The sequence below is a fragment of the Macaca nemestrina genome, chromosome 4, assembly GCF_043159975.1.
Source record: "Macaca nemestrina isolate mMacNem1 chromosome 4, mMacNem.hap1, whole genome shotgun sequence".
NCBI classification, from domain to species: Eukaryota; Metazoa; Chordata; class Mammalia; order Primates; family Cercopithecidae; genus Macaca; species Macaca nemestrina.
This window is the reverse complement of record NC_092128.1, coordinates 187,324,832-187,338,845: the sequence shown is the minus strand read 5'-3', so window position 1 is coordinate 187,338,845 and position 14,014 is coordinate 187,324,832. Positions and strand designations below refer to the sequence as shown.

Sequence of the window (14,014 nt, the reverse complement as noted above, 5' to 3'; positions counted from 1 at the left end):
TGGAGCCGGTACTAAGACTCAGGTCGCAGGGGCTGTGGGCGGGTTGTGGGCGTGGTTGCGGGACTGAGGACGCGGTGGTGGAGGCTGAGGGCGTGGTTATGGGTGTGGGCGGGGCCTGCGGGCCGGGAGGAGCTACCGATCCAGCCCCTGCCCCTCACTGTGGGCAAATCCCCTCTTCCCCGTGGCATCGGGGCTTCTGGGGCTTGAAGACCCTGGGTCTGCGGGAAGCCCCTGCTGAGCGTCCCTCGCCTACCCCGTGGCCAGTGGGTGAGTAGGGCTAGATCTCCGCCCATCTAGGTCCCCTCCTGCCCCAGCTCCGGCGTCTGACATCCCAAGGAGGAATGCAGGGTGGGGGCATTTGAGCCGGACCTGAACCATCCTCATGATTCTCAAAAAGTAGTTTTATTGTGATGTAATTGATAGACGGTAAGCTACACATTTTAATTTGATACGTTTTGACACTCGGATATGCCTGTGAAACCATCACCACAATCAGCCTAGTGAACACCCTGGGTTCCCTCTTGGTCATCTCTCCCTGCCCTCCCTCATCCCCAGGCAAGCACTGATCTGCCTGCTGTCACTACAGATTACTTTGCATTTCCTGTAATTTGCACAAATGGAATAGTATATGTGCTTTTTGTGTAGCTTCTTTTACTCAGTGCAATTATTTTTGAGATTCACCTGTGTCGTTTGGTTTGTCAATGGGTAGTTCTTGCATGGCTGCGTGGTACTCCAGTGTATGAGTGTACCACAGTTTGTTTCCATTCACCTGCTCGTGGGTATTTGGGTGGTTTCTGGTGTTGGCTCTTACAGATAAAGCTGATCCGAACATTGTGCACAAGTCTTTGGATGAATGCTTTTCTTTCTCTTGAATAGATGTCTAGGAGTGAAGTGGCTGGATGCCACGGTAGCCATATGTGAAACTTTTTAAGAAACTGCCAAAGCGATTGTATGGTTTTACATTCCACATCCTCCCCAGCACTTGGTATGATTGGTCTTTTTAATTTCAGATACTCTAATAGGTGTGTGGTGATAGCTGGAATTGTGGTTTTAATTTGTATTTCCCTGTTGGCCAGTGATGTTGAGCATCGTTTCATCTGTTTATTCTCCATCTCCCATAGTAAGCATTGAGTTCAAATCTTTTACTCACTTTTTTTTTTTTTTTTTTTTTTTTTTGAGACGGAGTCTCACTGTCGCCCAGGCTGGCGTGCAGTGGCGCAGTCTCGGCTCACTGCAAGCTCCGCCTCCCGGGTTCACGCCATTCTCCTGCCTCAGCCTCCCAAGTAGCTGGGACTACAGGTGCCCGCCCCTGCGCCTGGCTAATTTTTTCTATTTTTAGTAGAGACGGGGTTTCACCATGGTCTCGATCTCCTGACCTTGTGATCCGCCCACCTCGGCCTCCCAAAGTGCTGGGATTACAGGCGTGAGCCACCACGTCCGGCCCTTTTACTCACTTTTAGTTGGGTTGTTTATTTTCTTATTGAGTTTGGGAGTTTGTTGTATATTCTGGATACAAGTCCTTTATCAAATATGTGATCTGTAAACATTTTCTCTGAGCCTTTGGATTGTGTGTTCATTCTCCTAACAGGTTTTCAAAGAGCAGAAGTTTTTTAACTGTCAGGAAGTGCAATTTATGATGTTTTGTTTTGTTTTGTTTTATGGATCCTGCTTTTGGTGTCATATATAAATAAGATTTGCCTCACCTAAAGTCACAAGGGTTTTAGAGTTTTAAAGGTTTGCATTTGGGTCTATTACCTATTTTATTTGGGTTTATGGTGTGAGATATGATTCAATGTTTACTTTCTGTGTATGTGGATAATCAGTTTTTTCCAGACTGTTGAAAAGACTATCCTTTCTCTTGTTTGCTGAGAGTTGTTTAAATCAGGAATGAAAGTTGGATTTTGTTTTTTCTGCATCTATTGAGAATCTTTTTGCATGATGGTCTGTTAATATGATAGCGTATACTGATTGATTTTAAAGTGTTAAATCAATCTTGTGTTCTTGGGATAAACCCCACGTGGTCATGATGTATTATTTTTATATGTGGTTGAATTATTTAATGGATATACAACTGCTGAGTTTGTTGTATTCCTGAATGAATGTATGTAGTTTGTATCACTCAAGAAATTGCCCAAGTTGTTGAATTTATTAGCATAAAGTTATTCATAATATTCCCTTATCTTTTCAACATCTGTGAAGCATGAAGTGACATCACCTTTCTCATTTCTGATACTGGTAATTTGTAGCATTTTTTTAAAACTGAACAATCAGAAGTTTATCAATTGTATTGATCTTCTCAAAGAAATAGTTTTTTGGTTTCATTGATTGTTGCACTTTTTTTTTTTCATTGACTTCCACTCTTACCTTTATTCTTTCTTTTGCTTTTTTTTTTTTTTTTTTTTTTTTTTTTTTTTTGAGACAGAGTCTTGCTTTGTGGCCCAAGCTAGAATTCAGTGGGTGCAATCTCAGCTCACTGCAAACTTCACCTCCCGGGTTCAAGCAATTCTCCTGCCTCAGCCTCCTGAGTAGCTGGAATTACAGGCATGTGCCACCATGCCCAGCTAATTTTTGTATATTTTTAGTAGAGACAGGGTTTCACCATGTTGGCCAGGCTTGTTTCGAACTCCTGACCTCAGGTTATCCACCCACCTCGGCCTCCCAAAGTGCTGGGATTACAGGCATGAACCACTGCATCCAGCCTGTTTCGCATACATTGGGTTTGACTTTCTTTTTTTTTTTTTTTTTGAGATGGAGTCTCGCTCTGTCACCCAGGCTGGAGTGCAGTGGCCGGATCTCAGCTCACTGCAAGCTCCGCCTCCCGGGTTCACGCCATTCTCCGGCCTCAGCCTCCCAAGTAGCTGGGACTACAGGCGCCCGCCACCTTGCCCGGCTAGTTTTTTGTATTTAATAGAGACGGGGTTTCACCGTGTTTGCCAGGATGGTCTCGATCTCCTGACCTCGTGATCCACCCGTCTCGGCCTCCCAAAGTGCTGGGATTACAGGCTTGAGCCACTGCGCCCGGCCGGGTTTGACTTTCTATTCTTTTTTAGGTCTCTTAAGGTGGAAGCTGGAGTCACTGATCTGTGATCTTCTTTTCTAGTATAAGCATTTAGTACTATAAATTTCCCTCTAAGTCCAGTTTTAACTGCATCCCAGAAATTTTGATATACTGTATTTTTATTAAGTTTAAAATAATTTATAATTTTCCCTTTGATTTCCTTTTTGACACGTGAGTTTAGAACTATGCTATTTCATTTCCAGATATTTGGGCATTTTCCAGAGTTCTTTCTGCTGTTGATCATTAATTTAAATCCGTTGTTGTCAGAGGACATCTTCTATGTTTTGGATCCTTTTAAATTTATTGAGACTCCTTCATGGACCCGAATATGGTTGGCAGTTGTTGCATGTGCACTTGAATTTGTGTTCTGTTGCTCCACGAAGTGTCGTATAAACAGCAATGACTGTGTTATTTGAGTCGCCTATATTATCATCCCCTTTCTATCTACTTGCTCTGCTAATTAATTATTGAGAGACCAGCCTGGGCAACAAAGTGAGACACCGTCTCTACAAAAAATCAAAACCTTAGCCATGCATAGTGGCGCATGCCTGTAATCCGAGCTACTCGGGAGGCTGAGGCAGGAGGATTTCTTGAGCCCAGGAAGTCAAGGCTGCAGTGAGCCATGATTGTGCCACTGCATTTGAGCCTGGGCGGCAGAGCAAGACCCTGTCTCCAACAAATTCTTGATAGCCATGTTGAAACCTCTGACTGTAATTGCAGATTTGTCTGTAATTTTTCCTCGCAGTTCTATCAGCTTTTGCTTCGTGTGTTTTGAGACCCTGCGCTCACATCGTGCATGCTCTTAACTGGTTGACCCCTGTGTCATCATGAAATGACCCTCTTTATCCCTAGACCCTGATTTGAAATCGATTCCTGCTTTCCTTTGATTAGTTTAGCACGGGATATCTTCTTTCACCTTGCTACTTTTTACCTAGTGTGTCTCATACTTAAATTAGCTTCCTTGGAGATTTCTGTAGGATCAAAGTATCTGCTTTGACATATTTATTAACTCTAAAAAAGTAGTAACAGCTTTTCAGTGGAGAAACCACCTTATCTATGTGACAAAGCTCGGGCTGTCAGTGGCAAGGCAGATTGGCATCATGTACCCTTGATACGACACCCTGAGAAGGATGTCACTTCTGCGATATTCCTGCCAAAAATGCATCTCCCCATTCCAATCGTGAGAACATCCCGGGCACGCCCAAACTGAGAAAAACTCTACAAAGTGACTGGTCAGTGCATTCAAAGGCAAAAAGCTCATGGAAGACGAGAGAAGACAGGAGAAGTGACAGCTAAAAGTAGTGGGGAATCTTGCAAGGCACAAAGAACATGAGCAGAGAAACTGCAGACACTGAGTGAGGGCAGCTGTGAAGTTTGTATGTTAAAAGCGGAAGGGATGCCAAAGGCAAACCCAAACGTTACGGTATATTTTAAATTCAGTGAATTCATGCAGTCGCCACCGAACACCGCAGTGTAGACAGGAATGAGTCCGCAGACATTACCAAGAGTGAAGGAGGCCAGGCTCGCAAAGCACACCTGGCCAGGTTCCGACTGGGGAGACTCGTGGGGGAGGGGGGGTGAGGAGGTCAGACGCATGGGGACAACAATGCGGGGGCTCCGGGAGCTGGAGATGACCGGGTGCTCGTTGTTGACATAAGAAACCTATCGGCTGCTCCCACATAAGGTGTGTGCATGACTAAGTGTGTGTTACGCCACTGTCAAGACAGGGCAGATGTGCAGCCTGCTCACTGGTCGCAGATGCTTCCCGGTGTTGACAGTGTGTGCACTGACGGACTGCTGAGTCGGGGGCACTTGCCTGAAGCCACGTGGTGAGTGCCTTCTTGGGTCCCCTGGGTTCTGTGTGTGTGGCCTGCCCCATTTGGTGAAGACGTCAGCCTGGGCCACCGTCTGCTCCAGACCACAGCCTGTGCTCTCAAAAACACCAGAAGCCGCCTCCTGCCTCCCTGATCTGAGCCTCCCTCATGGCTGTGATTGAGTTCAGGGCTGAGCATCTCACTCCCTTATCTGCCCAGGATCCAGCCTTGTGGTCTGGGAGTAAAATGTAGCTGCTCCAGCTGGTTAATCTCTCTCCCAGCTGCAAGGGTGTCTCGCTGGGGACTGGCATGGAGGAGCTGCACTTGCAGCATCCACGGGGCTGGGATGCCATCAGGCAAATGAATAAAACATCCTGGGTGAAGGAGCCAGGGTTGCCCGCCCCACACTCAGACAGGGCGGCCTCAGATGAGCCTGCCCCACTGCCATGGCTGGCCACTGGGTGCAGCCTGCCCCTGCCTCCACACTCGTCCCTCCTGTCCCGGCCCCTGACCCAGCGTGGGGACTCTCAGACAGAGCCCCGGCCGTCTCACAGGCAGGGCAGGGGCAGCGCTGTGGCGAGGGCCAGAGCTGTCAAGGGGAATCCACGGCCCCCAGGCACAGCCCCCACCCCTTCCCTGGGTGCCACCTTCAGCTCAGTGTTTCTAGATCCCACAGACACAGAGCTGAGACCTGCCCCAGACAGTGGGAGCTCAGCCCAGTGCTGCAGCCAGAAACAGGAGCACTGAGCACAACATGGCCCCTGGCAGAGGTCTGGACCCACAGCCAGTAACCGAGGAGTCTCAGGCTTTCCCTGTAGCACCTGGAGGCTGCGCTGCAGGGGGAGAGGGAGCTGGAGAGGAGTGGGGTGGGCCACATGCAGTCTGCACTGTGGTTCAAACCTGCCACCTGAGAGCCCCTTGGGGGTGGAGGATGCTGACCCCAGATGGAGCTTCCAGGACCTCCCAGCCCCACTGCCTCTGAGCTTCGAAAGGGGCCTGAAGATCTACATTTTTATCACACCCAGGGTGACTCCATCACAAAAGTTGGTGACGGGACTGATTCTAAGCAGGGCATAAGGGGTCAGTTGTGTCCTTGGTGACGCTGATGGGGTGAGGGGGACTTGGGGGTGGCCAGAGAGCTTTGGGTCAGGTGGAAGACAGAGGCCTGCCCAGAGCAGGGTGGGTGTCACCTGCGGCCAGTGCTCAGCAGCCAGGCCGCCCCAGGCTCCATCTGGAGCCCCTGCAGGGGCGACAGGGCACATTGGCACCACTGTGCAGGGGAAGCCAAGGAGGAGGGCATGTGGATGCCACCATCCTGGCCTGGAGGGCTTGGGTACGATGTTGGAGCCCAGGTTTAGGAAAATGAAGACGGGGAGCTGGTGGGTTGGAGAAACTGGGGGTGTAGGGCTGAGGGGCTGCAGGGCATCCACAGGCCTCAGAAAGCTCACCTGTGGATCGAGGAGAACTTCAGGCAGCCGTGACACAGCCCCCGGCCCTGGACGGGTCGGAAACTTTATTTGTGGAAAACACACAGGAGCCAGCCAGGCCTGAGATGGCAGATTTTACCACATTCCCCATCCTGAGGGCCCTGATAGTTCACACACCTGTGAGCCATTGACACCAAACCACGAGGTCCCCACATCCCCACCTCCTGCCCACACTGGCCCTCCTTCCTGGGTGTGGCCAGCACGTAGCTCCCGGGTAGTGGGGAGGGAGAGCTTCTGCAGCCCCCTCCCAGGGTCCCTGGGGCTAACCCTGGCAGAGGCCCTCTGGGTCTCTTCACAGGCCTGGGCTGTGTCTGGGCTCCTGTCCCCCCACGGAGCTTATCCTGACAGCCAGGAGTTCAGACGGTGCCCCCAGGCCAGGCAAGGATCCGTGTTGAGTCACCTCGGAACATGGAGGCCCTCTTGGGGAGAGTGGCAGGGCCCCTTCCTCACAGGCCACAGGGGACCCTGACTCTCCAGGGAACTTGCCTTGGGCCGATAACCTCCACAGTGGAAGAGTTGCTTGGGGTGACAGCCAGGAAGGGAGTGAACTCTGGCCAAGGGCCCAGCACAGGCCCAGCCCCTCACCTGATGGCCAAGGGTCCCAGGGGCCCCTCAACTCTGAGTAGCCTGTGCCCTGTCTTGAGCTCTCCTCCCAGGTCACCCTGACCCTGTCCAGTTCATGAGGTCATCTGCGGCAAACTTGCAGCGGCCGTGAGGGGCAGTGGGTCCACCAAACCCCATCCTGTGCAGGGCCCAGGATCAGCCTAAGTCCTGGACCGGCTCAGGAGAGAGAAGCCCTGGTTTCCGGGGGGACTGTCCACGGACTGCAACTGCCCGGCCTGAGTGCAGAGTCAGTAGTGAGCCCCAAATTCAGCTGCCACCTTCTGGAGGAGGGTCTTGTGGTTCACGTATAGTGGGATGCGCCTGTCCACCACCTGCCATCGGATGGAGGCCCCCGAGTCGCAGGCGTGCAGGTTCTGGAAGAACAAGGGCAGAGCTGACCCTCCCTGCCAGCCCTGCCTCTGCCCAGCTGAGCCCTACAGACTGCAGCCTTCGAGGGCACCCTCACTTCACTCCTCTGTGAAATGGGAGGCAGGACCCCTGTGTCAGGTGCACCAGAGATGCACCCACCAGGCCCTGAGGATCCTTCAGGGGAAGAAGATGCAGGTGCAGCTTTGCCGGGAGCTGTTTAGCCTGCATATAAAGCCTGGGGTTATTGCATGGAACTTTCCCATCGCAGTTCTGAATTAGGAGCATGCAGGATTGAACCAAGCACTGGGAAGCCACATCCCCATAAAAGGCTAAAAGCCCGCAGCAGAGGCGGGGGGGGGCCTTGCCTCCCTGGAGGATCCAGGTCCCAGAACTACACAGGGCCCTCATGGTCGCCTGTCCCGTCCTGTCAGCTCCGGCCATCTGCAGTGGCTCCCTGGCCTCCCTCGGTACCCCCCTTTGTCACTTTCTGGGCAAGACTGATCCTGTAGCTTCCACTTTCTAGTCCTGAGCCCCGGGAGCACAGCCAGGTCCCACCCTTGGACGCCCCAGAGGCACGTCCAGAATCCAGACCCCCTCCCTGCCTCCCCCTCCCCGGAGGCCACGCCCATACCCATCCCCGCCTCCCCACTTCCCCTCCCTGGAGGCCAAGTTCATACAGAGTTCAGCCTGTTCAGTTCCACGTCGTTCTGGTCCTGGAAGTGGACGCTGATGGCCAGCGTCTCGATCCAGGCATTGTCCGTGTTCCTCGGGTCGTCCATGTAGCCTTTGTACACCTGGATGGGCAGGGTAAGCCCGACAGCAAGGAACCCCTGAGCAGTGCTCCGGCCCACCACGTGCCCTCTACCCTGCCCCAGCTCCCACCATGCACAGGACCCTGGCCCAGCTCTCCCCAGCTCCCCCAAGCCTGCCCGGGCCTGCACGGCGGAGCAGCCCAATGCCGGCTTCATCCTGAACAGTCCTTGCCCTGCAGGGATCTTGGAAACGTCTGCTCAGTGAAGAAAGTCAGCTTCAAAAGCCACCTGCTGTAGGAGTCCAGTTATAACAGATGTCCAGAACCCGCAAATCCAAGGAGATGGGAAGCAGATTCGGGAGTGCTGGGGAAGAGCTTGGGGTGATGGAATGTTCTGGAACTGGATAGAGGTGGTGGCTGCACAATGTTGTGAAGTGCTCCATGCCATGGCATTGATCACTTTTTTTTTTGAGATAGTCTCACTCCCGCCCAGGCTGGAGTACAGTGGTGTAACCTCCACCGCCTGGGTTCAAGCAATTCTCCTGCTGGGATTACAGGCATGCACCACCAGGCCTGGCTAATTTTTGTATTTTTAGTAGAGACAGAGTTTTGCCATGTTGGCCAGGCTGGTCTCGAACTCCTGACCTCCAGCAATCTGCCCACCTCAGCCTCCCAAAGTGCTGAGATTACAGGTGTGAGCCAGTGCACCCAGCACGTGTAGCCTGTTATTATAAAGAGTGTCCATGAAGGGCTGGGTGCAGTAGCTCACGCCTGTAATCCCAGCACTTTGGGAGGCTGAGGTGGACAGATCGCTTGAACCCAGGAGTTTATAACCAGCCTGGGCAACGTGGCCAAACCCTGTCTCTACCAAAAATACAAAATATTAGCTGGGCGTGGTGTCTCACTCCTGTAGTCCCCGCTACCTGGGAGGCCAAGGCAAGAGGATTGCTTGAGCCCAGGAGGTGGAGGCTGCAGCGAGCCAAGATTGCACCACTGCACTCCAGCCTGGGTGACAGAATAAGACCTTGTTTCCAAAAAAAAGTGTGCATGGCATTTGTCTGAGAGAGAGCTGGAGATGAAGCCTTTCTAAGGAAACAGGTTTCTAAAGAAGTAAAAAGTCCTGGTACAGTCGGTCCCCAGGCTGGGCACTTGGGAAGGGCTCTCCAGAGCTTGGGAGTCGGGGGCAGGTCTGAGGGAGGGGCTGGCTTCCCAGCACCCTTGGGCGCAGCGGTGCCCAAGGCAAGGGTGGATGTGCGGAGGAGGGTGGCACCATGCCTCCAAGCCGCTGTCACACCTGAAGGCAGCAAGGGTCCTCAGCCCATCCCCCTTGACTAAGGAGAAAATGGAACAGAGAGGGAGGGGCCTGCACACAGCTATGCTTCCTGGTCCTCTGGGAGCTGTGCAACTTAGGGACAGGGGCTGGGCCCACATTCACCCGGTGAAGCTGGGTGGGACCACTGTCACCCGATGGGGCTGGGGCAGGTCCCCAGTATCATGCTATGTTCATCCTACAGCCCTGGGAACACACAGGTGGAGCAGAGCAAACAGGCCGGGAATACCTCCATGCCGCGCATCAGCAAGTTCTCAAAAGACAGCCAGTGCTCCTGCCGGAGGATCCGCTTCAGCTTCCGAGGCAGCGTCTCCCCCGGCTCCCGGGAGCCCTGGACAGACACAGGCAGGTCAACAGGGCACTGAAGCAGGACCTCAGGCTGCCCTGGCACCCGTCTCCACTGGCCTTCTGCCCATCGTGGGCAGCAGCCCAGCCCCAGGAGCCACAGGCAGGCGGCGTCTTGGGCTGGAGTGACATTACCCAGAACCAGCCATCTACGTCAGCATCTGTGAGCCTGCCATGGCCCGAGCAGGGGGCACTGGGCTACAGGCACAACCTCTGAGGAGCAGGGACAGCCCCCAGGATACCTACCCTGAGCTCAGGCTCCCCAAGGATGACAGGGCACCCCCTCCCTGCTCCCCTGGCACCTGCCCCAGGCGTCGCCCCCCCACCAGCTCAGGCCCAGTGCAGCAGGCTACTGCAGCAGGTTCCCTGTTTGCATTCCCGTCTCTCCCAGTCCCACCCCGGCCTGTGCTGGGGCTGGCTGGGCTCCCAGACGCTCCCGAGCGCCACCTGCCTCAGGGACCTGACTCTACCCCTAACCTCCTCCTCCCCACACCCATCTTTCCCGTCCTATTTGTCAAAGTCCCATTGAAACACCCATGAGTTTCTCATGAAGACTTTGCAGGCACGTCAAGACAGTCCCACCTCAGCCCCGTGACACACTCACCCTCAAGCATGAGTGCCCTAGAGCCAGAAGGCCCCTCAGAGCGCCCCTCTCAGTGACCAGCCAGAGCTGACAGAGATGCCGGTGAGTGGAACCCCAGACCCAACCCCACGCTCCCCACATGGAGAGGCCAAAGTGCCAGAGAGCGGAGGGTGACTCGTGCCCCAGGGCTGGGTGTGCACAGGCAGAGAAGCCACTGGGTGAGAGCAGCGGGGCAGCAAGGGGACCCCGAGGCCAACAGCCCCCTCTGCTGCAAGGTTGGTTCCAGCTGTGGAGCGAGGCCCCCCAAAGCACTGGGACTTAGCAGCTGGGCCTGGGCTCCAGAATCCCCGTTCCTGCCCAGAGGCCCTCGTGGCACTGCTGCCCTGCACACCACGGTGGCATACACACCCCCACACCAGCAGAGGCAGCCACCAGGCCGTGAGCTCAGGGCCAGAGAAATGCAACAGCTTCTTGCTGAGTTGTTGTAAGTGACATACTCCCCAGATCAGGTGCAGAGGAGAGGCCCTGAGGGGTAGGCTGTACCCCAGAGGTCCCGCACCATGGCCTGGCAGGACTCAGACCTCCTGGCAGGACCAGCCTCTTCCATCCCCTGCAGTGAGGGGGCTGGAGGGCTGCGGAGACCCAGCTGGCCTGAGAGGAAACAGGAGCTATTGGAGGCACTTGAAGAGGAAAGGCCCGGGTCATCTGTCCCAATTGTGTCCACCCCTCCCACAAGACCCTGGGGTGCGCTCCAGCCTTAGCCCCACAACCAGCCACTGCCCCTGAGCTGAGGAGCCTGTGCACACCCCTGGGCCCTGCCTGACACTGTCTTCTCTTTATGGCTCAGCACCTGGCCCTGAAGGTCAGGAGCAGGTTGGTGTCTGAGACACCGTGAAGAGCTACCTCTGACCTCAACACCCTGAACCCTAAAAGGGGAGCCCAGGTGGCCTCCAGCCCAGCCCATGCGTGGGACACAGTAGGTGCCCCATTAGTGTTTATGCACCAAAAGATCCTCTGATCCTGGGTTTTTCTAACTGCAACATGAGGAAACAGGAGGAAGAGGAGTGTCTTCTACAGACAAAATAGGCTAGGGTCTTGAACCCTCCCCTGCCCTAGGGCTAGTGTTCAGTCCATGGGTGGAATGGATGAATGGACGAGTGACCCACAGACAGCCCAGTGGACAGAGGCCCCACGCGCCGCAGCCTTACCCCAGGCAGGGCCCAGTGCTCGGAGAGACGGAGCTTCACCACCAGCACTTCCAGCATCTTCTTTATGCTCTTCCTGCAGATGGCTCCATCCTCGTTCCGCCTCCACCTGCAGAGGGAGCGACCACAGCTGCCCAGGACCCACTGTGGCCTCCACCCTCCCCTGCGCCATGCTGGGGCTGGCCCTGCCTGGGGCGGGGCGGTGTCCGGTCCACCACAGGCTCAAGCTGTGTTCTTTATCAAGTTCTTCATCCCCAGGGAAAAGACTGAGCTAGTAACCACTTAGGGGATGTCCTTCCTCACTTCCATCAGCAGCTGGTAGGACTAGAAAGAGCCCCAGCCTTCATGGAGAATTTTTAAAGATTAAAACCCTTAGAGAGGTACCTGCCCTTCGACCCAGCTTTGCAGTTTGATCACTCTTAGAAAATGCCGGTGGGAACCCCGTGGGGTGATGTGGGATGCTGAGTGCTGCCCAGGGGTGATGTGAGGAGCCGAGTGCCACCCGGGCATGCCAAGGAGAGGCCAAAGGACCAGGGAGCAGAGGGTTTGACTCGCACCCCAGGGCCATGCCTGCACGGCCAGAGAAGCCACTGGGTGAGAGGGGCTGGGCAGCAAGAGGACCCTGAGGCCAAAGGCTCCTCTGCTGGGGGAGGTCCTGGCTGTGGAGGCATAGTCCCCAGAGAGCACAGGGCACAGCAGCTGGGCCTGGGCCCCAGAATCCCACTCCTGCCCAATGTGGACAGCAAGAGCCCCCAGCAGTTTCCTCAGGGACGGAGGCGTCTGCACCCGCACAGAAGGTGGCCTGTGCCTTGGGTGAGAGCAGTGGGCCGGCTGCTGGAGTGCAGAGCAGTGAGTCTGAGGGGGTAAAAGTGGAGCTGTGTCCCTGTCTGTGGATGGGTGTGGAGGAGTGAGCCTGTGGGGGGAGTTGAGTGTGGGGCTGTGTCCCTCTGGATGGGAGTGGAGAGTGAGTCTGAGGGGTGAGTGTGGGGCTGTGGGGCTGTGTCCCTGTGGAGGGGGGTCCTCTAATGGGCTGGGACCGGCAGAAAAGTGAAGGCAGCCCCCGGAGAGGGGCATGGTCCTGGGATCTTGGGGATCCCAGGGGATCATGGACATTCCTGCCCCGTTTCGGGTGTATTCATGTTTATCCACAGACGCCCCTCACGTCCCCTTGATGGGCACCAAGTGCCAAGCACCAAAGCCGCCCTCCCGGCCCCTGGGCACTGGGGAGTGGCAGCAGCCCCTGGTGAAGGTGGGAGCGGCCGCGTTGCTGAGGTGCTGGTGCCCGGCAGGCGTGAACTCACCGCGTGACCATGGGGTACAGCGTGTGGTTGGGTCCAAAGCAGCTGAGGCTCCCGCGCCCACGCAGTCCCGTCCGGCCCATGGGGTTCCTGGGATGCAGAGGGGTCAACTCAGTCCACCATCCACCACTGGGGGAGGACAAGGCGGGGAGGGCAACTGAGAGGGGACAGCGGGCATCAGAAGCCGGCGCACAGTGGGATGTCGTTCAGGCTTCTTTAGGGACCTGCTCTGGCCTATGGGGGAGGATCCCCTTGGGACCCCCAAGGAGTAAGACCAAGGCTCTGGGTTACCTTGGGGTCACCTGGTGGGGGAACGGTCTCCCTGGGAGCAGAAGTCCAGCCACTGCAGGCCGGTGAGGGGCTAAAGTGCCACCTTCTCCCCACGGAGCATAGAACTAGCCGACTGCTCGGGCCAGCACTTTGCGTCCAAAGGCCCCAGAGCATGGTCTGCATCCTGGCAGCCTTCCGAGGGGCAGCATGGGAGCCAGGCCAGACACCCAGAGGCCCTGCGTCCGTGTGGCCACAGAGACCCCCAGCAAAGTGTGCTAACCACAGGCAGCAGGAGCTACAGATGCTTCCCCTTGGGCCAGGCTGGTCTCCCTGACACCACGAGGTCCTACACGAAACAGCAAGTTCTAGAAACGGGCGAGATCCTGTGAATGCACCACTAAAACAGAAGGAAGAAACGCACTGCCGCTACCATGCGGTGGGGGTGGCCTCCATGTCTACAGAAAGTCCCCAGCAGTGTCCCCGCCACAGTCCTCACCACCATCCCCGCCACCAGTGTCCCCGCCACCATCTCCACCACCATCCCCGCCACAGTGGGGACAGTGGGGACAGTGGGGACAGTGGTATCACTCCTCCACCAATCCACTCTGACCTCCAGATCCCACCAGAGCTGTAGCCTCCGACCCACCCCTCACGGGCCTCCTCTCTGTACAGCCTGGACTCCATCCTCCTGAGTCCGCGCGGCCGTGCATGGCTGCCCTGGGACAGCTGACCACCTCTAGCACTGGCGGCCACCAGCCAGGCCTGTGCCACCGTCCCTGACCCTGCCTGGCGTGGCAGCCTCCAACTGGCCTCCCCGCCTCCACCCAGCCCCTCCTCTCTGTTGCCCCCCTGCTGCCGCCCTGCTCCTGCCCAGCTGTCAGGGACCCCAGCTCTCGTTGCA

General features: G+C 55.7%; 1 protein-coding gene and 2 non-coding genes across 7 annotated transcripts in view; all 3 read right to left on the bottom strand.

Annotated features, from left to right (window-relative positions):
• Window positions 1-6,350: 6,350 nt before the first annotated feature.
• Window positions 6,351-14,014, bottom strand: part of LOC105472513 (transient receptor potential cation channel subfamily M member 2) — a 97,141-nt gene continuing 89,477 nt past the window's right edge. For all 5 annotated transcript variants that reach the window (XM_071095800.1, XM_071095801.1, XM_011725838.3 and 2 more), the window contains 5 exons: window positions 12,847-12,933; window positions 11,549-11,654; window positions 9,642-9,743; window positions 8,009-8,125; window positions 6,351-7,336 (listed from right to left, as the gene is read on the bottom strand). In XM_071095800.1, the coding sequence (XP_070951901.1) occupies window positions 7,211-7,336; window positions 8,009-8,125; window positions 9,642-9,743; window positions 11,549-11,654; window positions 12,847-12,933 (538 nt within the window). In that variant the 3' untranslated portion in view covers window positions 6,351-7,210. The remainder of the gene's footprint in view (window positions 7,337-8,008; window positions 8,126-9,641; window positions 9,744-11,548; window positions 11,655-12,846; window positions 12,934-14,014) is intronic.
• LOC112425074 (Z6 small nucleolar RNA) lies at window positions 9,700-9,781 on the bottom strand. Its single transcript, XR_003016073.2, has one exon. It is a non-coding gene; the product is annotated as a Z6 small nucleolar RNA (small nucleolar RNA).
• Window positions 11,535-11,595, bottom strand: LOC112425073 (Z6 small nucleolar RNA). Its single transcript, XR_003016072.1, has one exon. It is a non-coding gene; the product is annotated as a Z6 small nucleolar RNA (small nucleolar RNA).